Raw genomic sequence first — 24,456 nt, forward strand, 5'->3', positions numbered from 1 at the left:
CCAGGCAGTCAGTCAGCCAGGCAGTCAGTCAGTCAGGCAGTCAGTCAGTCAGCTCAGTCAGTCAGTCAGTCAGTCAGTCAGTCAGTCAGCCAGGCAGTCAGTCAGGCAGTCAGTCAGCCAGGCAGTCAGTCAGCCAGGCAGTCAGTCAGGCAGTCAGTCAGCCAGGCAGTCAGTCAGTCAGTCAGTCAGTCAGTCAGTCAGTCAGCCAGGCTCAGCTGGCAGCAACAGCATGTCTTTACTCAGTCTTCAGTGAAGCTGTACAGTGAGCCCCTTTAATGTGGCTGTACTGGGGTCCTGAGGCCCTTTAGCTGGCTGTAGCAGGCCCTTTAATGTGTCTTTACTTCCTGAGACCCTTTAATGTGGCTGTACTGGGGTCCTGAGGCCCTTTAATGTGGCTGTACTGGGGTCCTGAGACCCTTTAATGTGGCTGTACTGGGGTCCTGAGACCCTTTAATGTGGCTGTACTGGGGTCCTGAGGCCCTTTAATGTGGCTGTACTGCGGTCCTGAGACCCTTTAATGTGGCTGTACTGCGGTCCTGAGACCCTTTAATGTGGCTGAACTGCGGTCCTGAGGCCCTTTAATGTGGCTGTACTGCGGTCCTGAGGCCCTCCCCCTGTCTCTCCTCCTGGCGTCCCCCCAACACTCTCAGGGGGGAGAAACTATGGCTCTTATCCAAGGAAAGGAAATAAAGTCGAGTAAATATTGTGTAGCTCATCCAGCACTGTTGTACAACTCTCCTCTCATTTCCTGTTTCTCCAATTGTACACAACTAATCTCCAAATGCAAAACTTCATATTCATTCCACAGAACACATCTCTAGTAGAGGAGGGGGAGTTTACAGGGAAGGGGAGGAGGAGTTTACAGGGAAGAGGAGGAAGAGGAGGAGGAGTTTACAGGGAAGAGGAAGAAGAGGAGGAGGAGTTTACAGGGAAGAGGAGGAGGAGTTTACAGGGAAGAGGGAGAAGTGGAGGAGGAGTTTACAGGGAAGAGGAGGAGGAGTTTACAGGGAAGAGGGAGAAGTGGAGGAGGAGTTTACAGGGAAGAGGAGGAGGAGTTTACAGGGAAGAGGGAGAAGTGGAGGAGGAGTTTACAGGGAAGAGGAGGAGGAGTTTACAGGGAAGAGGGAGAAGTGGAGGAGGAGTTTACAGGGAAGAGGAGGAGGAGTTTACAGGGAAGAGGAAGAAGTGGAGGAGGAGTTTACAGGGAAGAGGAAGAAGAGGAGGAGGAGTTTACAGGGAAGAGGAGCTCTGGCTGTAGTGCCGCAGCATCAGTCTGTCATATTTCCCCGGGGGACAGGGCTCACCCAAGGCAGACTCCGAGGCCAGGGAGGGGGGCGTGGCGCCAGGCGACTCCAGGGAGGAGTCTCTAAACGGGGAAGGAGGGGCCAGAGCAGCCAGCTCCTCCAGCAGCTCTGTGGTTCTCACCGCTGCAGTACCACACACCCCGCCCCCAGGACCATAGACCACACCGACCGACCCGCCCACCCGGGGGTTGCCATGGTTAGAGGCGGCGACGGCTGCTACTTCAGCGTAGGTGGTGACTGTGGTATTTGGCTGTCGGGTGCGGGGTAGGATGTAGGGAGGAGGGCATGGGGCGGGGGCGAGGCCTGGACCCGGGGGAGGGGGGTCAGCTCCCTCCGGTGGCGACCCAGGGAGCATCATGTTGTTGAGCTGGCTGATGTTGGCGGTGAAACGGTTCACCACACAGCTAATCTGATCCATGATGTTGGAGCCCTGGGGCTGACTGCCCACCGTGCCCACACCAATACCCCTGTCACCTATACCACCAACACCTATACCCATGTCTAAATCACCCACACCAGTATTACCAACCCCACCAACACCACCAATATCACCTATGCCCCCCATACCTACACCCCTACCACCACCACCACCAATATCACCTATGCCCCCATACCTACACCCCTACCACCACCACCCCTACCACCACCACCAATATCACCTATGCCCCCATACCTACACCCCTACCACCACCACCACCACCAATATCACCTATGCCCCCCATACCTACACCCCTACCACCACCACCAATATCACCTATGCCCCCATACCTACACCCCTACCACCACCACCACCAATATCACCTATGCCCCCATACCTACACCCCTACCACCACCACCACCACCAATATCACCTATGCCCCCCATACCTACACCCCTACCACCACCCCCCATCTTGCCCACCCCACCATACACCCTTGTCTGAGGCCTCTCTGTCATGTAGGATGGCAGAGCCCTGATCTCCTCTCCGTCCTGGGACCCCTGAGCCACCCGGGGGGGACATGGGTGGTAGGTTCCAGCGTGAGGCGAGGGAGGGCAAGGGTGGAAGCCTCCCACCCTTTGGCTGACGGTGGGCAGGGCTAGTGGGGAGGGTGAGGAGGGACAGCGGCGGTATGCTCCAACATGAGGCGAGGGAGGGCAGGGGTAGGTTCCAGGGGGGTAATGCTGTGCCCCCTGAGGTTCGTCATAGACCCCCCTGTCCCCAAGTTGGGGCGTGGCGGGGGCGAGGTCGGGGGTGCCCGCCCCCTTAGAGAAGGGCTTAATGATGGCTGTCTGGTTGACCTCCTCCTTCTTCTTGATGTGGATAGAGATCCTCTTCCACAGGTTGGGTCTGTAGCCGCTGCGCTCATTCTGAGACCACGACACCGACTTGCCGTTGGAGCTGGGAGGGGGATGACATAATACAACAGGGTTTAATACCTAACTGACCTCTAACCTCTAACCCCTAACCTCACTGACTTACCGTTGGAGCTGGGAGGGGGATGACATAATACAACAGGGTTTAATACCTAACTGACCTCTAACCTCTAACCCCTAACCTCACTGACTTACCGTTGGAGCTGGGAGGGGGATGACATAATACAACAGGGTTTAATATTTGACCGCTAACCCCTGACCTCTAACCCCTGACCTCTTCGCCGTGCTGACTTCTTGTTGGAGCTGCAGGGAGAACTAGAGGGTGAACTGAGATGGTAGTGTCTGTATGCATCTTGAAAGGTAATTTTTTGGGAAATGTTTTACTCTGACCTTTAACCCCTAAATCCTAACTGACTTCAGTACCTGATATACTCTGATCTCTAACCCCTAAATCCTAACTGACTTCGGTACCTGATATACTCTGACCTCTAACCCCTAAATCCTAACTGACTTCGGTACCTGATATACTCTGACCTCTAACCCCTAAATCCTAACTGACTTCAGTACCTGATATACTCTGACCTCTAACCCCTAAATCCTAACTGACTTCAGTACCTGATATACTCTGACCTCTAACCCCTAAATCCTAACTGACTTCAGTACCTGACACAGTCCCGCCCAGATCCAGATGTCATCTGAACAGGCTTTGACTCGGCTACTAACCTCTAACCCCTGACCCTTACGGTACCTGAGGTTTTCTTCAGACCCCTTCCTTCTGAAGAGTCCAGCCATGGTCTTGGGTTTGGCAGCGTTAGCGACTGTCTTGGCATCCCCTACATGCATACGGACCTGGGTAGAGGTGGTGAAGGCACTCCGTACGTTCTTCTCCGGCTTTGCCAGCATGATGTATACCTGGGGAAGACACACAGAGAGAGAGAGAGATAAAAAGTAATCACATCATTCATCAGCAGTAATACTTCTGTGTATGTTTTTTAATATGTGTAAATGCTGTCTAAGTGTGTGTAAATGCTGTCTAAGTGTGTGTAAATGCTGTCTAAGTGTGTGTAAATGCTGTCTAATGTTTGTGCTGTAAATGCTGTCCAAGTGTGTGTAAATGCTGTCCACGTGTGTGTAAATGCTGTCTGTGTGTGTGTAAATGCTGTCTGTGTGTGTGTAAATGCTGTCTAAGTGTGTGTAAATGCTGTCCAAGTGTGTGTAAATGCTGTCTAATGTGTGTAAATGCTGTCTAAGTGTGTGTAAATGCTGTCTAAGTGTGTGTAAATGCTGTCTAAGTGTGTGTAAATGCTGTCTAAGTGTGTGTAAATGCTGTCTAATGTGTGTAAATGCGGTCTAAGTGTGTGTAAATGCTGTCTAAGTGTGTGTAAATGCTGTCTAATGTGTGTAAATGTGGTCTAAGTGTGTGTAAATGCTGTCTAAATGTGTGTAAATGCTGTCTAATGTGTGTAAATGCTTTCCAAGTGTGTGTGAATGCTGTCTAAGTGTGTGTAAATGCTGTCTAAGTATGTGTAAATGCTGTTTAAATCTGTGTCCGAATACCCATACCAACATACTGTATACTACATACTTAATGAGTACCCATTCTAACATACTGTATACTACATACTTAATGAGTACCCATTCTAACATACTGTATACTACATACTTAATGAGTACCCATTCTAACATACTGTATACTACATACTTAATGAGTACCCATACTAACATACTGTATACTACATATTATATACTATTAATTAATTTTAGTATACTGTATCTGAACGGTATCCTTTCAGTTGAGCGTACCAGCGCTCCACCTGTCTACCAGAAGTTGATGTTGTTGCTATGCAACCTCTTGCTAGCTTGTTAGCATAACAAAAGACTAGCTAGACATTTTACGATTTTGGGTGTGTTCGTAAATTCAATCTGGAGTGCCAGAGTGCGCTCTGGGCTTTGGTAAATCCAGATGTTGTCAGATTGTTTGTTTGTAAGCGTTTCACTCTCGGAGCGCAATATTATTACGCTTTTTTTTGCCAACTTTTACTGAGCGTTTGTAAATTCATCAGTTATTCTGCACTCTGGCACAATCAGACATGTCGGCTCTAAAATCAGAGTAGATAGCCAGAATTATCGATGTCCATTGGGAACGCACAGCGGCTACACCACTTAGGTAAGAATGAGGTGAATAACCAAGTCAATAAACGTTGGGTAGTTAGTTAGATAGCAGATAGTTAATATACTTGCAAGTTCAATGTATTAGTAGCCAACTAAAGTTAGGTAGCTAGCTAACATACCAGTACAGCTGTAATGAGATGCTCTGTGGTTTGTAAGGATAGCGTAACTAATAAATTATCAGCCAATATGACATGTAACGTAATTGATTTGAAAATGCATTATTTTATTACATTGCTCAACATTTTCTTAACATTTGTGTCACCGTCGTCTGAAGAAGTGGACCAAAGCGCATCGTGTTCGGCGTACATTAATTTATTTATATAAATGTCTCCAACAAAACAAGAAACAAAGAAACGACCGTGACGCTTACGAGGGCTATAGTGCTCCTAACAAAGACAACTTCCCACAATAACAAAAGGGAAAAAGGCTGCCTATGTATGATTCCCAATCAGAGACAACGATAGACAGCTGTCCCTGATTGAGAACCATACCCGGCCAAAACATAGAAACACAAAACATAGAAATCAGGACATAGAAATCAGAACATAGAATGCCCACCCAAATCACACCCTGACAAAACCAAATAGAGACATAAAAAGGCTCTCTAAGATCAGGACAATTTGCCATAATTAGTTAAAGCAATTAATTAGTATCCGCTCCACATTGCTGCATATTTTCTGCCATTTTCTTTAAATCTGAAAACGTTGCGAAGCCACGGCCATTTTCTGAAGAATTGCATTATGGGCCCTAAAAGCACGGAAATAGTGTCCTCTGCGTATACTTCGTATTTTTGGCTAATTAAGTACAACATCCGGGAACTTTTTGGCATACTACAGATTTTTTACAATGACTACTAATTTCAGTACCTTGATGTCTTTTTTCAAAACTCTAGACACAAAACTCACAACCAATGATGAAAATGCAATTTTTTTCAAAACTCTAACACTTTTTCCAATTGCTTGGATACACATAAAGCTAAGATCATTTATTTATTGACCTAAAATCACCTGTTCAAAATGACACAACTTAACATCAAAGATTTACCATTTCAAAATGCAATTCACACATTACATCTGAAATGACTGTCTATTCATTTCATTACAATGATCGAACTATCAATTGATACAACTGCTCAAAATGATAAGTAACTGTTGCATTACTCTTAATGCATAGAATTATGTGACTGTTGCATTACCCTTAATATATAGTTTTATGGAAACTGACAAACAATTTTCCATGTTTAGATCATGAAAGTTTCAGGATAACGAGATCCATTGACACCAACTACCGTGGAACATGAACCAATTGGACGACATTATCTATGGATGTAATGTTTCATCATCATTCTTTATCAGACACTGTTTCTATGGTCCCATGTACCACTTTTCCAGACCGTGTTTTCAGATTTGACATTACTGTACACTTTATTAGGTACACCTATCTAGTACTAGGTAGGACCCCCTTTTGCCTCCACAACAGCCTGAATTATTCACGTTGATGGAATCACCATGTGTGGCATCAACAATCAGACCACGGTAAATTTCTTGTTAACAAACTATAGTTTTGGCAAGTCAGTTAGGACATCTACTTTGTGCATGACACAAGTAATTTCTCCTGTATCACAATTAGTAATTCACTGTATCACAATTCCAGTGGGTCAGAAGTTTACATACACTAAGTTGACTGTGCCTTTAAACAGCTTGGAAAATTCCAGAAAATGATGCCATGGCTTTAGAAGCTTCTGATAGGCTAATTGACATAATTTGAGTCAATTGGAGGTGTTTCTGTGGATGTATTTCAAGGCCTACCTTCTAACTCAGTGCCTCTTTGCTTGACATCATGGGAAAATCAAAAGAAATTAGCCAACACCTCAGAAAGAAAATTGTAGACCTCCACAAGTCTGGTTCATCCTTGGGAGCAATTTCCAAATGCCTGAAGGTACCACATTCACCTGTACAAACAATAGTACGCAAGTATAAACGCAATGGGACCACGCAGCCGTCATACCGCTCAGGAAGGAGACGCGTTCTGTCTCCTAGAGATGAACGTACTTTGGTGTGAAAAGTGCAAATCGATCCCAGAATAACAGCAAAGGATCTTGTGAAGATGCTGGAGGAAACAGGCACAAAAGTATCTATAATCACAGTAAGAACGAGTCCTATATCGACATAACCTGAAAGGCCGCTTAGCAAGGAAGAAGTCACTGCTCCAAAACCGCCATAAAAAAGCCAGACTACGGATTGCAACTGCACATGGGGACAAAGATCGTACTTTTTGGAGAAATGTCCTCTGGTCTGAAGAAACAAAAATAGAAATATTTGGCCATAATGACCATCGTTATGTTTGGAGGAAAAAGGGGAGGCTTGCAAGTCGAAGAACACCATCCCAACCGTGAAGCATGGGGGTGGCAGCATCATGTTGTGGGGGTGCTTTGCTGCAGGAGGGACTGATGCACTTCACAAAATAGATGGAAAATAGATGGCATCATGAGGCAGGAAAATTAGGTAGGTATATTGAAGCAACATCTCAAGACATCAGTCAGGAAGTTAAAGCTTGGTCGCAAATGGGTCTTCCAAATGGACAATGACCCCAAGCATACTTCCAAAGTTTTTGCAAAATGGCTTAAGGACAACAAAGTCAAGGTATCGGAGTGGCCATCACAAAGCCCTGACCTCAATCCTATAGAAAATTTGTGGGAAGAACTGAAAAAGCGAGTGCGAGCAAGGAGGCCTACAAACCTGACTCAATTACACCAGCTCTGTCAGGAGGAATGGGCCAAAATTCACCCAACTTATTGTGGGAAGCTTGTGGAAGGCTACCCGAAAACATTTGACCCAAGTTAAACAACTTAAAGGCAATGCTACCAAATACTAATTGAGTTTATTTCAACTTCTGACCCACTGGGAATGTGATGAAAGAAATAAAAGCTGAAATAAATCTTTCTTTCTACTATTATTCTGACATTTCAAATTCTTAAAATAAAAGTGGTGATTCTAACTGACCTAAGACAGGACATTTTTATTCGGAATAAATGTCAGGAATTGTGAAAAACTGAGATGAAATGTGTTTGGCTAAGGTGTATGTAAACTTCCGACTTCAACTGTATCTAAGTGTGTGTGTGTGTGTCTCCTACCTTGGGGGCGAACATGCAGCAGAGAGCCACAGTAGCAGAGAGACTAACACTGAAACACATGGTGATGATCTTGTAGTTGGAGCCGAAGTAGATCGGGACGAAGGCCAGCCAGATGATGCAGGTGGTGTACATGGTGAAGGCTATGTACTTAGCCTCGTTGAAGTTAGCAGGAACGTTACGGGTCTGAGGGACACAGAGAGGAACTAATTACCATGGAGAAGAGAAGAAGAGAAGAGAAGAGAAGAGAAGAGAAGAGAAGAGAAGAGGTCTGTCTGTCTGTCTGTCTGTCTGTCTGTCTGTCTGTCTGTCTGTCTGTCTGTCTGTCTGTCTGTCTGTCTGTCTGTCTGTCTGTCTGTCTGTCTGTCTGTCTGTCTGTCTCTGTCTGTCTGTCTGTCTGTCTGTCTGTCTGTCTGTCTGTCTGTCTGTCTGTCTGTCTGTCTGTCTGTCTGTCTGTCTGTCTGTCTGTCTGTCTGTCTGTCTGTCTGTCTGTCTGTCTGTCTGTCTGTCTGTCTGTCTGTCTGTCTGTCTGTCTGTCTGTCTGTCTGTCTGTCTGTCTGTCTGTCTGTCTGTCTGTCTGTCTGTCTGTCTGTCTGTCTGTCTGTCTGTCTGTCTGTCTGTCTGTCTGTCTGTCTGTCTGTCTGTCTGTCTGTCTGTCTGTCTGTGTCTGTCTGTCTGTCTGTCTGTCTGTCTGTCTGTCTGTCTGTCTGTCTGTCTGTCTGTCTGTCTGTCTGTCTGTCTGTCTGTCTGTCTGTCTGTCTGTCTGTCTGTCTGTCTGTCTGTCTGTCTGTCTGTCTGTCTGTCTGTCTGTCTGTCTGTCTGTCTGTCTGTCTGTCTGTCTGTCTGTCTGTCTGTCTGTCTGTCTGTCTGTCTGTCTGTCTGTCTGTCTGTCTGTCTGTCTGTCTGTCTGTCTGTCTGTCTGTCTGTCTGTCTGTCTGTCTGTCTGTCTGTCTGTCTGTCTGTCTGTCTGTCTGTCTGTCTGTCTGTCTGTCTGTCTGTCTGTCTGTCTCTGTCTGTCTGTCTGTCTGTCTGTCTGTCTGTCTGTCTGTCTGTCTGTCTGTCTGTCTGTCTGTCTGTCTGTCTGTCTGTCTGTCTGTCTGTCTGTCTGTCTGTCTGTCTGTCTGTGAGAGTCACCTTAAAGGCGTAGAAGGTACAGCTGAGGATGAGCAGGCCGTTATAACCCAGAGGAGTTACTACTCCGAGTGTCGTCAGGTTGCAGATCAGATGGACCTCGCTGATACTAGGGTAGTCATAGATCACCTGGTGGAGAATCAATCACACGCAGACGTTAACTGTAAATCTCTCCTGTGAAATGTCACCACTCTCTTTCACTCCCTCCATCCCTCCCTCCCACTCCCCTCTGTCCCCCTCCTCCCTCCACTCCCCTCTGTCCCCCCTCCTCCCTCCCACTCCCCTCTGTCCCCCTCCTCCCTCCACTCCCTGTTCCTCCGTCCCTCCTCCCTCCCACTCCCCTCTGTCCCCCTCCTCCCTCCACTCCCTGTTCCTCCGTCCCTCCTCCCTCCCACCCCCTCTGTCCCCCTCCTCCCTCCACTCCCTGTTCCTCCGTCCCTCCTCCCTCCCACTCCCCTCTGTCCCCCTCCTCCCTCCACTCCCTGTTCCTCCATCCCTCCTCCCACTCCCCTCTGTCCCCCTCCTCCCTCCACTCCCTGTTCCTCCGTCCCTCCTCCCTCCCACTCCCCTCTGTCCCCCTCCTCCCTCCACTCCCTGTTCCTCCGTCCCTCCTCCCCCACTCCCCTCTGTCCCCCTCCTCCCTCCACTCCCTGTTCCTCCGTCCCTCCTCCCACTCCCCTCTGTCCCCCCTCCCTCCACTCCCTGTTCCTCCGTCCCTCCTCCCTCCCCCACTCCCCTCTGTCCCCCTCCTCCCTCCACTCCCTGTTCCTCCGTCCCTCCTCCCTCCCACTCCCCTCTGTCCCCCTCCTCCCTCCACTCCCTGTTCCTCCGTCCCTCCTCCCACTCCCCTCTGTCCCCCTCCTCCCTCCACTCCCTGTTCCTCCGTCCCTCCTCCCACTCCCCTCTGTCCCCCTCCTCCCTCCACTCCCTGTTCCTCCGTCCCTCCTCCCTCCCACTCCCCTCTGTCCCCCTCCTCCCTCCACTCCCTGTTCCTCCGTCCCTCCTCCCTCCCACTCCCCTCTGTCCCCCTCCTCCCTCCACTCCCTGTTCCTCCGTCCCTCCTCCCCTCCCACTCCCCTCTGTCCCCCTCCTCCCTCCACTCCATGTTCCTCCGTCCCTCCTCCCACCCCCTCTGTCCCCCTCTGTCCCCCTCCTCCCTCCACTCCCTGTTCCTCCGTCCCTCCTCCCACCCACTCCCCTCTGTCCCCCTCCTCCCTCCACTCCCTGTTCCTCCGTCCCTCCTCCCACTCCCCTCTGTCCCCCTCCTCCCTCCACTCCCTGTTCCTCCGTCCCTCCTCCCTCCCACCCCCTCTGTCCCCCTCCTCCCTCCACTCCCTGTTCCTCCGTCCCTCCTCCCTCCCACTCCCCTCTGTCCCACTCCTCCCTCCACTCCCTGTTCCTCCGTCCCTCCTCCCACTCCCCTCTGTCCCCCTCCTCCCTCCACTCCCTGTTCCTCCGTCCCTCCTCCCTCCCCCCCTCTGTCCCCCTCCTCCCTCCACTCCCTGTTCCTCCGTCCCTCCTCCCACTCCCCTCTGTCCCCCTCCTCCCTCCACTCCCTGTTCCTCCGTCCCTCCTCCCACTCCCCTCTGTCCCCCTCCTCCCTCCACTCCCTGTTCCTCCGTCCCTCCTCCCTCCCACTCCCCTCTGTCCCCCTCCACTCCCTGTTCCTCCGTCCCTCCTCCCTCCCACTCCCCTCTGTCCCCCTCCTCCCTCCACTCCCTGTTCCTCCGTCCCTCCTCCCTCCCACTCCCCTCTGTCCCCCTCCTCCCTCCACTCCCTGTTCCTCCGTCCCTCCTCCCTCCCACTCTCCTCTGTCCCCTTCCTCCCTCCACTCCCTGTTCCTCCATCCCTCCTCCCTCTCTCCTCTGTCCCCCTCCTCCCTCCACTCCCTGTTCCTCCATCCCTCCTCCCTCTCTCCTCTGTCCCCCTCCTCCCTCCACTCCCTGTTCCTCCATCCCTCCTCCCACTCCCCTCTGTCCCCCTCCTCCCTCCACTCCCTGTTCCTCCGTCCTCCTCCCTCCCACTCCCCTCTGTCCCCCTCCTCCCTCCACTTCCTGTTCCTCCGTCCCTCCTCCCTCCCACTCTCCTCTGTCCCCTTCCTCCCTCCACTCCCTGTTCCTCCATCCCTCCTCCCTCTCACCTCTGTCCCCCTCCTCCCTCCACTCCCTGTTCCTCCGTCCCTCCTCCCTCCCACTCTCCTCTGTCCCCCTCCCTCCCTCCCCCCCCTCCCTCCCTCCTCCCTCCCTCCCTCCCCCTCCTCCCTCCCTCCCTCCCTCCCTCCCTCCCTCCCTCCCTCCCCCTCCCTCCCTCCCCCCTCCCCCTCCACTCCCTCCTCTGTCCCCCTCCTCCCTCCGCTCCTGCTCCCGTACCTCCCTCCTCCCTCCCTCCAGCCCACCTGCTTCCCTTCCTCTCCTGCCGATGATGTGGACGCTGATTAAGGCAGGCCCCCGTACCTCTCTGATTCAGAGGGGTACAGTTGAATGCATTCAGTTGTACAACTGACTAGGTATCCCCCTTTCCCTTCCTCCCTGCCTCTACTCACTCCCTCCCTCCCTCCCCTCCCCCTCCTCTCCCTCCCTCCGCTCCCCCCCCCCCCTCTCCCTCCTTCCCTCCCTCCTCTCCATTCATACCTGTGGTGGTTGCATAATGAACAGAGCTACTATGATTCCTAGTTGTAGCAGGATGAGTAGGGAGGCGATGACCAGCTGAGCGCAGGCTGACATGAACCTGGGCTTCTTGGTACAGATCTTCTTCTTACTGCCAGCCAGGATTCGGGCTATACGGTTAGTCTGGAACAACAACACCACATTCAGATTACCAGCTATATGGTTAGTCTGGAACAACAACAACAACAACACAGTCAGGATACCAGCTATATGGTTAGTCTGGAACAACAACAACAACAACACAGTCAGGATACCAGCTATATGGTTAGTCTGGAACAACAACAACACAGTCAGGATACCAGCTATATGGTTAGTCTGGAACAACAACAACACAGTCAGGATACCAGCTATATGGTTAGTCTGGAACAACAACAACACAGTCAGAATACCAGCTATACGGTTAGTCTGGAACAACAACAACAACAACAACACAGTCAGAATACCAGCTATACGGTTAGTCTGGAACAACAACAACACAGTCAGGATACCAGCTATACGGTTAGTCTTGAACAACAACAACAACACAGTCAGGATACCAGCTATATGGTTAGTCTGGAACAACAACAACAACAACAACACAGTCAGGATACCAGCTATATGGTTAGTCTGGAACAACAACAACAACAACACAGTCAGGATACCAGCTATATGGTTAGTCTGGAACAACGACAACAACAACACATTCAGGATACCAGCTATATGGTTAGTCTGGAACAACAACAACAACACAGTCAGGATACCAGCTATATGGTTAGTCTGGAACAACAACAACACAGTCAGGATACCAGCTATACGGTTAGTCTGGAACAACAACAACACAGTCAGGATACCAGCTATACGGTTAGTCTGGAACAACAACAACAACAACAACAACAACAACATAGTCAGGATACCAGCTATACGGTTAGTCTGGAACAACAACAACAACAACAACACAGTCAGGATACCAGCTATATGGTTAGTCTGGAACAACAACAACACAGTCAGGATACCAGCTATATGGTTAGTCTGGAACAACAACAACAACACAGTCAGGATACCAGCTATATGGTTAGTCTGGAACAACAACAACAACACAGTCAGGATACCAGCTATATGGTTAGTCTGGAACAACAACAACACAGTCAGGATACCAGCTATATGGTTAGTCTGGAACAACAAAAACAACACAGTCAGGATACCAGCTATACGGTTAGTCTTGAACAACAACAACACAGTCAGGATACCAGCTATACGGTTAGTCTGGAACAACAACAACAACACAGTCAGGATACCAGCTATATGGTTAGTCTGGAACAACAACAACAACAACACATTCAGGATACCAGCTATACGGTTAGTCTGGAACAACAACAACACAGTCAGGATACCAGCTATATGGTTAGTCTGGAACAACAACAACACAGTCAGGATACCAGCTATACGGTTAGTCTGGAACAACAACAACAACAACACAGTCAGGATGCCAGCTATACGGTTAGTCTGGAACAACAACAACACAGTCAGGATACCAGCTATACGGTTAGTCTGGAACAACAACAACAACAACACAGTCAGGATACCAGCTATACGGTTAGTCTGGAACAACAACAACAACACAGTCAGGATACCAGCTATATGGTTAGTCTGGAACAACAACAACACAGTCAGGATACCAGCTATAAGGCTAATCTGGAAATACAACTGTAATTCAGTCATTGGCATTGTAGCTGTATGTGTGTGTGTGTGTGTGTGTGTGTGTGTGTGTGTGTGTGTGTGTACCTTAGTGACCAGGGCAGAGTAGCTCATGGCAGGGGACAGTCCTATCCCCAGTCTCTGTAGGTAACAGTGTGCAGCGTGGGGCTTGGCGATGAGGCTGAAGGTACAGAGATAGCCCAGACAGATGCCAGCCAGGATGATGTAACACAGCTCTCTACTGCTCGACTTCACTACCGGGGTGTCATAGAACCTACACACACACACACACACACACACGCACACGCACACACACACACGCACATGCACGCACACACGCATGCGCACACACACACACACACACACGCACGCGCACGCAGGATACCAGCACACACACACACACACACGCACGCACGCGCACACACACACACACACGATCAAATTGACATTCATATTAATGTTTACAGCATGCTAGACTATGCCAGTCTTCTCTGGTCAAACATAGTTCCCTATAATGGGGAATAGGGTGCCAGTCCTCTCTGATCAAACATAGTTCCCTATAATGGGGAATAGGGTGCCAGTCCTCTCTGGTCAAACATAGTTCCCTATATGGGGAATAGGGTGCCAGTCCTCTCTGATCAAACATAGTTCCCTATAATGGGGAATAGGGTGCCAGCCCTCTCTGATCAAACATAGTTCCCTATAATGGGGAATAGGGTGCCAGTCTTCTCTGATCAAACATAGTTCCCTATAATGGGGAATAGGGTGCCAGCCCTCTCTGGTCAAACATAGTTCCCTATAATGGGGAATAGGGTGCCAGTCCTCTCTGATCAAACATAGTTCCCTATAATGGGGAATAGGGTGCCAGCCCTCTCTGGTCAAACATAGTTCCCTATAATGGGGAATAGGGTGCCAGCCCTCTCTGGTCAAACATAGTTCCCTATAATGGGGAATAGGGTGCCAGTCTTCTCTGATCAAACATAGTTCCCTATAATGGGGAATAGGGTGCCAGCCCTCTCTGGTCAAACATAGTTCCCTATAATGGGGAATAGGGTGCCAGTCCTCTCTGATCAAACATAGTTCCCTATAATGGGGAATAGGGTGCCAGTCCTCTCTGATCAAACATAGTTCCCTATAATGGGGAATAGGGTGCCAGTCTTCTCTGATCAAACATAGTTCCCTATAATGGGGAATAGGGTGCCAGTGCTCTCTGATCAAACATAGTTCCCTATAATGGGGAATAGGGTGCCAGCCCTCTCTGGTCAAACATAGTTCCCTATAATGGGGAATAGGGTGCCAGTCCTCTCTGATCAAACATAGTTCCCTATAATGGGGAATAGGGTGCCAGTCTTCTCTGATCAAACATAGTTCCCTATAATGGGGAATAGGGTGCCAGTCTTCTCTGATCAAACATAGTTCCCTATAATGGGGAATAGGGTGCCAGCCCTCTCTGGTCAAACATAGTTCCCTATAATGGGGAATAGGGTGCCAGTCTTCTCTGATCAAACATAGTTCCCTATATGGGGAATAGGGTGCCAGTCTTCTCTGATCAAACATAGTTCCCTATATGGGGAATAGGGTGCCAGTCCTCTCTGGTCAAACATAGTTCCCTATAATGGGGAATAGGGTGCCAGTCTTCTCTGATCAAACATAGTTCCCTATAATGGGGAATAGGGTGCCAGTCCTCTCTGGTCAAACATAGTTCCCTATATGGGGAATAGGGTGCCAGTCCTCTCTGATCAAACATAGTTCCCTATATGGGGAATAGGGTGCCAGTCCTCTCTGATCAAACATAGTTCCCTATATGGGGAATAGGGTGCCAGTCCTCTCTGATCAAACATAGTTCCCTATATGGGGAATAGGGTGCCAGTCTTCTCTGATCAAACATAGTTCCCTATAATGGGGAATAGGGTGCCAGCCCTCTCTGATCAAACATAGTTCCCTATAATGGGGAATAGGGTGCCAGTCTTCTCTGATCAAACATAGTTCCCTATAATGGGGAATAGGGTGCCAGTCCTCTCTGATCAAACATAGTTCCCTATAATGGGGAATAGGGTGCCAGTCCTCTCTGATCAAACATAGTTCCCTATAATGGGGAATAGGGTGCCAGTCTTCTCTGATCAAACATAGTTCCCTATAATGGGGAATAGGGTGCCAGTCCTCTCTGATCAAACATAGTTCCCTATAATGGGGAATAGGGTGCCAGTCCTCTCTGATCAAACATAGTTCCCTATAATGGGGAATAGGGTGCCAGTCCTCTCTGATCAAACATAGTTCCCTATAATGGGGAATAGGGTGCCAGTCTTCTCTGATCAAACATAGTTCCCTATAATGGGGAATAGGGTGCCAGTCCTCTCTGATCAAACATAGTTCCCTATAATGGGGAATAGGGTGCCAGTCCTCTCTGATCAAACATAGTTCCCTATATGGGGAATAGGGTGCCAGTCTTCTCTGATCAAACATAGTTCCCTATATGGGGAATAGGGTGCCAGTCCTCTCTGGTCAAACATAGTTCCCTATATGGGGAATAGGGTGCCAGTCTTCTCTGATCAAACATAGTTCCCTATATGGGGAATAGGGTGCCAGTCTTCTCTGGTCAAACATAGTTCCCTATATGGGGAATAGGGTGCCTGTTGGGTCAAAGCTTGATAAGTCTATGAGACCAACATGGCATCCCAAATGGAACACTATTCTTAACTTCGTGACCTCTGACTCTTAACATTAGTGTTGACTTGAGGAACCTTGGAGATTCAAGAAACCCCTGGAGTCCCTCGAGGAACCAATGGAAGTCGATAGTTGATGTTTGGTTAGTTGAGGGGTTCTTGGAGGAACCAATGGAAGTCGATAGTTGATGTTTGGTTAGTTGAGGGGTTCTTGGAGGAACCAATGGAAGTCGATAGTTGATGTTTGGTTAGTTGAGGGGTTCTTGGAGGAACCAATGGAAGTCGATAGTTGATGTTTGGTTAGTTGAGGGGTTCTTGGAGGAACCAATGGAAGTCGATAGTTGATGTTTGGTTAGTTGAGGGGTTCTTGGAGGAACCAATGGAAGTCGATAGTTGATGTTTGGTTAGTTGAGGGGTTCTTGGAGGAACCAATGGAAGTCGATAGTTGATGTTTGGTTAGTTGAGGGGTTCTTGGAGGAACCAATGGAAGTCGATAGTTGATGTTTGGTTAGTTGAGGGGTTCTTGGAGGAACCTTTTTGATCTGGAAAGGTTCTGCCAGTGTGGCAAAACGGGTCCAAAAGAAGTGGCCAAAACGGGTTGGTCAAAACGGGTCCAAAAGAACAAAACCTCATGGTCAAAACGGGTTTTGAAAACACCAAAAGAAGTCCTCAAAAGAAGTGGTCAAAACGGGTCCAAAAGGTGGCCAAAACGGGTCCAAAAGAAGTGGCCAAAACGGGTCCAAAAGAAGTGGTCAAAACGGGTCCAAAAGAAGTGGCCAAAACCTGGCCAAAACGGGTCCAAAAGAAGTTCAAAAGAAGTGGTCAAAAGAAATGGTCAAAATAAGTGCCAGATACGGTATCATTCAAAAGTTTTAGAACACCTCTCATTCAAGGGTTTTAGAACACCTCCTCATTCAAGGGTTTTAGAACACCTCCTCATTCCAGGGTTTTAGAACACCTCCTCATTCAAGGGTTTTAGAACACCTCCTCATTCAGGGTTTTAGAACACCTCCTCATTCAAGGGTTTTAGAACACCTCCTCATTCAAGGGTTTTAAAACACCTCCTCATTCCAGGGTTTTAGAACACCTCCTCATTCCAGGGTTTTAGAACACCTACTCATTCCAGGGTTTTAGAACACCTCCTCATTCCAGGGTTTTAGAACACCTCCTCATTCCAGGGTTTTAGAACACCTACTCATTCCAGGGTTTTAGAACACCTCCTCATTCAAGGGTTTTAGAACACCTACTCATTCCAGGGTTTTAGAACACCTCCTCATTCAAGGGTTTTAGAACACCTCCTCATTCCAGGGTTTTAGAACACCTACTCATTCCAGGGTTTTAGAACACCTCCTCATTCCAGGGTTTTAGAACACCTACTCATTCCAGGGTTTTAGAACACCTCCTCATTCCAGGGTTTTAGAACACCTACTCATTCCAGGGTTTTAGAACACCTACTCATTCCAGGGTTTTAGAACACCTACTCATTCAAGGGTTTTAGAACACCTACTCATTCAAGGGTTTTAGAACACCTACTCATTCCAGGGTTTTAGAACACCTCCTCATTCCAGGGTTTTAGAACACCTACTCATTCCAGGGTTTTAGAACACCTCCTCATTCAAGGGTTTTAGAACACCTACTCATTCCAGGGTTTTAGAACACCTACTCATTCCAGGGTTTTAGAACACCTCCTCATTCCAGGGTTTTAGAACACCTCCTCATTCCAGGGTTTTAGAACACCTACTCATTCCAGGGTTTTAGAACACCTACTCATTCCAGGGTTTTAGAACACCTCCTCCTTCAAGGGTTTTAGAACACCTCCTCATTCCAGGGTTTTAGAACACCTCCTCATTCAAGGGTTTTTCTTTATTTTCTATATTGTAGAATAATAGTGAAGACATCAAAACTATGAAATAAAACATATGGAATCATGTAGTAACCAAAAAAAGTGTTCAACTAATCAAAATATATTTTATATTTGAGATTCTTTAAAGGAGCCACCCTTTGACTTGATGACAGCTTTGCACATTCTCTCAACGAGCTTCATGAGGTAGTCACCGTGAATGCATTTCCTATTAACAGGTGTGCCTGGTTAAAAGTTCATTTGTGGAATTTCTTTCCTTCTTAATGCGTTTGAGCCAATCAGTTGTGTTGTGACAAGGTAGGGGTGGTATACAGAAGATAGACCTATTTGGTAAAAGACCAAGTCCATATTATGGCAAGAACAGCTCTTATACGCAAAGAGAAACGACAGTCCATCATGCCTTTAAGACATGAAGGTCATTCAATCCGTACAATTTTCAAGAACTTTGAAAGTTTCTTCAAGTGCAGTCCCAAAACCATCAAGCGCTATGATGAAACTGGCTCCCATGAGGACTGTCACAGGAAAGGAAGACCCAGAGTTACCTCTGCTGCAGAGGATAAGTTCATTAGAGTTACCAGCCTCAGATTGCAGCCCAAATAAATGCTTCACAGACACATCTCAACATCAACTGTTCAGAGGAGACTGTGTGAATCAGGCCGTTATGGTCGATTTGCTGCAGGAATCGACTACTAAAGGACACCGATAAGAAGAGACTTGCTTGGGCAAAGAAACACAAGCAATGGACATTAGACTGGTGGAAATCTGTCCTTTGGTCAGATGAGTCCAAATTTGAGATTTTTGGTTTATTGTGAGACGCAGAGTAGGTTAATGGATGATCTCCGCATGTGTGGTTCCCACCGTGAAGCATGGAGGAGGAGGTGTGATGGTGTGGGGGTGCTTTGCCGGTGACACTGTCGATGATTTATTTAGAATTCAAGGCACACTTAACCAGCATTGCTACCACAGCATTCTGCAGCGATACGCCATCCCATCTGGTTTGCGCTTAGTGGGACTATCATTTGTTTTTCAACAGGACAATGACGCAACATATCTCCAGGTAGGCTGGACACATGACATTTTTAACAACGCTTTTTTTCTGATAAAAACTTGTTCATTGCATCCGTCATGGAGCCCAGTTTCATAATATGACCATATGTCCCAGCTGATTGCCGTAGTTTTGAAGTAATCACTAAAAAACAGGCCTTATTTTAGTGCATTTTTCACCCTGCCAGCTCCTATTAGTTCTATTGAGCACCGTGGCACCAACTCGCCTTCCGAACGTTCTATTCCCAGCCCATTGTTCTATGTCACAATGCCTGCTTCACAATTGTTGCCCATGAGACCTGCTCAAGTTGTTTAACAGTTAAAATGTAAACAACAAAACAATGACTCATGGAACTCTGAGGTCGTCCCATTGTTTCCTATGGGGGAAATGTAGGCATGTCTGTCTATTTTGCCAAATATCTCACAATGTGTATATTTAGATTTTTTCAAGTCAGACGCCATTTTAATCATAAGAATCTCCTCTTTCTAATTACGTAAGTCTGGGCAGTGAGCCTGGTTGTCATCAAATGCTAGCCCCCAAATATTTTTTTGCTCTTGGAACGCTGAGCTCCCCACATTGTTTTCCTATAGAGTGGCATGCCAGTCTATTTCGACAAATATCTCACAATGTGTATAATTAGATTTTTTTTCAAGTTGGGCACTATTTTAAATCAGGAGAATCTCCTCTTTGTAATTATGTAAGTCTGGGCAGTGAGCTCATTTGTCATCGATCACCAGAAGTAGTCAGAAGTCATTTTTTCGATACTTTTTCACTACACCATCAAGGTGAGGATGTTTTCTTTCTACACAATTAATTTTTCTCCAGTTTCGTCGACTGGACGACAGATTGAAGTGGTAAAATAAAAAGGGATACATATTTTTGTGCCATTTAGGCCAAATGTAATTCTAAGCATCTGTCACGCTGGTATTAAAGATCGGGAGACAGGCGCAAGAATGCGTAATAGTTTTTATTTATTATTATTATTATTATTATTTTTTTACCCAAATTACAGCGTGCCATGCAAAGGCACTGGGGACAAAGACCAAACAAACATGTATACAAAACACCGGGTAGAAACCCCCCCAAAAAAGAGCGAGGAGTACCTCGAATAAATAACACAAGTGCAGAATGATTATCACACGGGACGAGACCTGTAATCATCTGCACAATCCACAATGGTACGAAAGCCAAAACACACAGACAGGACAATGGTGAACAAAAGCCACACTTATACAATTACTAACCACTGGGAATAGGGACCAGGTGTGCGTAATGACAGATCCAGAGGGTTCCGTGACAGCATCACTCCAATCAAAACAAGCTCTGAGAACATTCAATTCCATTCAGTTGCTTTATGGGCTCGTGTTCCAGCTTAGCCAACGTTCTTTTGCTGTTTTTTCAGCCTTGGGTGAATTCTGACTCGTTCTGTTGTCCAGCCTACTCCAGGCTGTGTAAGGGCTATTTGACCAAGAAGGAGAGTGATGGAGTGCTGCATCAGATGACCTGGTTTCCACAATCACCTGACATCAACCCAATTGAGATGGTTTGGGATGAGTTGGACCGCAGAGTGAAGGTAAAGCAGCCAACAAGGGCTCAGGATATGTGGGAACTGCTTGAAGACGGTTGGAAAAGCAATCCAGGTGAAGCTGGTTGAGAGAATACCAAGAGTGTGCAAGGCTGTCATCAAGGCAGCAGGTAGGGGTGTAGAACATTGTAAAAATAAAGAAAAACCCTGGAATGAGTAGACGTGTCCAAACTTCCGACTGGCACTATATATAGGGTACATGATGTCATTATATGTATAGATAGTCTGTAAGAGGTGTTACCTGATGAATATGGAGGTAACAAACAGAGTAGCCATGAGCCCCAGACAGGCAAACACCACTGCTGCTATGGGCTCAGGGTCTCCCCAACGCACATACTGCACCGGGATAGGCTCACAACCTGGAAACACACACACACACACACACACACACACACACACACACACACACACACACACACACACACACACACAGTTAGTAATATTCTCAGGGTCTCCCCAACACACGTACTGCACCAGGATAGGCTGGAAACACACACCTGGAACACACACACACACACACACACACACACACACACAGTTAGTAATATTCTCAGGGTCTCCCCAACACACGTACTGCACCAGGATAGGCTCACAACCTGGAAACACACACACACACACACACACACACACACACACACACAGTTAGTAATATTCTCAGGGTCTCCCCAACACACGTACTGCACCAGGATAGGCTCACAACCTGGAAACACACACACACACACACACACACACACACACACACACACACACACTCACTCCCCAACACACGTACTGCATCAGGATAGCCTCACAACCTGGAAACACACACACACACACACACACACACACACACACACACACACAGTTAATAATATTCTCAGGGTCTCCCCAACACACATTCTGCAGCATGTGCTCATGCACACACACAGGTCACATGCTCTGCTGAGTCCAGGCCACAGTAACACACTAACACATCTCACACACTGAGTCCAGGCCACAGTAACACACTAAGTGTATCACATGCTCTGCTGAGTCCAGGCCACAGTAACACACTAAGTATCTCTCTGCTGAGTCCAGGCCACAGTAACACACTAAGTATCTCTCTGCTGAGTCCAGGCCACAGTAACACACTAAGTATCTCTCTGCTGAGTCCAGGCCACAGTAACACACTAAGTATCTCTCTGCTGAGTCCAGGCCACAGTAACACACTAAGTATCTCTCTGCTGAGTCCAGGCCACAGTAACACACTAAGTATCTCTCTGCTGAGTCCAGGCCACAGTAACACACTAAGTATCTCTCTGCTGAGTCCAGGCCACAGTAACACACTAAGTATCTCTCTGCTGAGTCCAGGCCACAGTAACACACTAAGTATCTCTCTGCTGAGTCCAGGCCACAGTAACACACTAAGTATCTCAAATGGAATGACTGCTGAGACCAACCCAGGTGATTAATCTGTGCTACATTCTCTCAATATGTGTGTGTGTGTGAGCGGTTACCGCCCGTTACCAGGGCGGAAGGTAACCTAGCAGCTAGAGTGTAGTAACCGAAATAACCAATAACCGAAATGTTGCTAGTTTCAATCCCCAAGCCGGTGAATGTGTAGATCTGTCCTTGACAAAGGGCACTTTAACTCAAAATTGCTCCAAGGTTAATAATGGCTGATCCCTGGCAATGACCCCACTCTCTGAGGACGTGACAAAGAAATGTGTGAATCAGGACAAATATTTTACCATTGAGATTTTCAGAGTCCAATGGAGAAATCAAATCAAACATTATTAGTCACGTGCGCTGAATACAACAGGTGTTGTAGACCTAACAGTGAAATGCTGAATACAACAGGTGTAGTAGACCTAACAGTGAAATGCTGAATACAACAGGTGTAGTAGACCTCACAGTGAAATGCTGAATACAACAGGTGTAGTAGACCTTACAGTGAAATGCTGAATACAACAGGTGTAGTAGACCTAACAGTGAAATGCTGAATACAACAGGCGTTGTAGACCTAACAGTGAAATGCTGAATACAACAGGTGTAGTAGACCTTACAGTGAAATGCTGAATACAACAGGTGTAGTAGACCTCACAGTGAAATGCTGAATACAACAGGTGTAGTAGACCTTACAGTGAAATGCTGAATACAACAGGTGTAGTAGACCTTACAGTGAAATGCTGATTACAACAGGTGTAGTAGACCTTACAGTGAAATGCTGAATACAACAGGTGTAGTAGACCTTACAGTGAAATGCTGAATACAACAGGTGTAGTAGACCTTACAGTGAAATGCTAACTTACAAGCCCTTAACCAACAGTGCAGAGTAAAAAAGTAAGAAAATAAGAATAGTAAAACCATAAATAGCAATAACAAAGCTACATACAAGAAGAACCGAGTCAATGTAGGGGTAATGGTGGTAATATGTAGATAGGGGTAAAAGTGACTAGGAAATCAGGATACAGTGCTTTGCGAAAGTATTCGGCCCCCTTGAACTTTGCGACCTTTTGCCACATTTCAGGCTTCAAACATAAAGATATAAAACTGTATTTTTTTGTGAAGAATCAACAACAAGTGGGACACAATCATGAAGTGGAACGACATTTATTGGATATTTCAAACTTTTTTAACAAATCAAAAACTGAAAAATTGGGCGTGCAAAATGATTCAGCCCCCTTAAGTTAATACTTTGTAGCGCCACCTTTTGCTGCGATTACAGCTGTAAGTCACTTGGGGTATCTATCAGTTTTGCACATCGAGAGACTGAAAATTTTTCCCAACAACATTATTTGTTCAACAGAAGAGAAACCTGGTCATTATTATGGGATTTCTGGTCACTGTGGCAACGAGAATGTCTGAGAAAAAAAAGTGTCCTTATGAGAAGTGGGGAATCAAAGGCCGTCTAAGAAGAAAATGGAAACAGGACAACAGCCCTAACGACACAACGCTGATGCAGAAATGTAAGAAGCTCTCTCCGGCTCAGCAGCAGAGTTTTCTGGATGCCGTGGAGGCACCCGGTTTCTATTCGGCTGAACGAATAATGTTGTTGGTTTACCTCGGAACCTGCACAACTCTGATGACAGCCGGTTATTAAGTTGATTGACGTCAATGGTGATGTCGTCGTTCCTTTGTCTCTCCCAAAGTCATCGTGTATGGATTGCATCAACTGATGTGTGCCACAATTTTCGAGGAGTTGAGTGCATTTTCATCTTCCATGTTTTACAGCCCATCTCAGCTGGTGTACATATGAAATCGGATGGAATATATGTGAACATTATGATGAACACCTTTGCAGTAGATATTTTTTAGTAGATACGGGTGCTGAGGTCACTGTATTGCCCATATCTTATGCAAAACATATATGTCCTCAGTACACAGGCAAGAAGACGAGAACAATGGGAGCGGGGGAGGGGGAGATAGATATGAAGCAGACCAAGGAGGTTGTAGCGTTGCAGGTGGGGGGTTGGAGGGGAAGTAGGGAGACCACTCCTCTCCCATCAGTCCATCCTCTCCATCATCTTCATCGCTGACGTGTGATGAAGGACACGCTGCTCCATCGTGGAGAGAGGGGTGGTCTGTCACACCCTGACCATAGTTTGCTTTGTATGTTTCTGTTTTGTTTGGTCAGGGTGTGATCGGAGTGGGCATTCTATGTTGTGTGTCTGTTTCTATGTTTGGCCTGATATGGTTCTCAATCAGAGGCAGGTGTTAGTCATTGTCTCTGATTGGGAACCATATTTAGGTAGCCTGTTTTGTGTTGGGTTTTGTGGGTGATTGTCTCCTGTGTCAGTGTTTGTACCACACGGGACTGGTTTCGGGTTTTTACATTTATTGTTTTGTAGTCTATTCATGTATAGTTTCTTTATTAAAGAACCATGAATAATAACCACGCTGCGTTTTGGTCC

The 24,456-nt window shown here is 47.2% G+C and overlaps 1 protein-coding gene across 1 annotated transcript in view; it reads right to left on the reverse strand.

The window, feature by feature from the left end:
• Positions 1–1,178: 1,178 nt before the first annotated feature.
• LOC112241035 (metabotropic glutamate receptor 5-like) overlaps positions 1,179–24,456 on the reverse strand; it is a 96,854-nt gene continuing 73,576 nt past the window's right edge. Inside the window, exons 12-19 of the mRNA XM_042311728.1 lie at positions 20,826–20,943; positions 13,518–13,704; positions 11,721–11,879; positions 9,094–9,219; positions 7,963–8,145; positions 3,406–3,569; positions 2,217–2,682; positions 1,179–1,734 (exon numbers count right to left, since the gene is read on the reverse strand). Of these exons, the coding sequence (XP_042167662.1) occupies positions 1,231–1,734; positions 2,217–2,682; positions 3,406–3,569; positions 7,963–8,145; positions 9,094–9,219; positions 11,721–11,879; positions 13,518–13,704; positions 20,826–20,943 (1,907 nt within the window). The 3' untranslated portion in view covers positions 1,179–1,230. The remainder of the gene's footprint in view (positions 1,735–2,216; positions 2,683–3,405; positions 3,570–7,962; positions 8,146–9,093; positions 9,220–11,720; positions 11,880–13,517; positions 13,705–20,825; positions 20,944–24,456) is intronic.

The sequence above is a fragment of the Oncorhynchus tshawytscha genome, linkage group LG33 (genome assembly GCF_018296145.1).
Source record: "Oncorhynchus tshawytscha isolate Ot180627B linkage group LG33, Otsh_v2.0, whole genome shotgun sequence".
Lineage (NCBI taxonomy): Eukaryota > Metazoa > Chordata > Actinopteri > Salmoniformes > Salmonidae > Oncorhynchus > Oncorhynchus tshawytscha.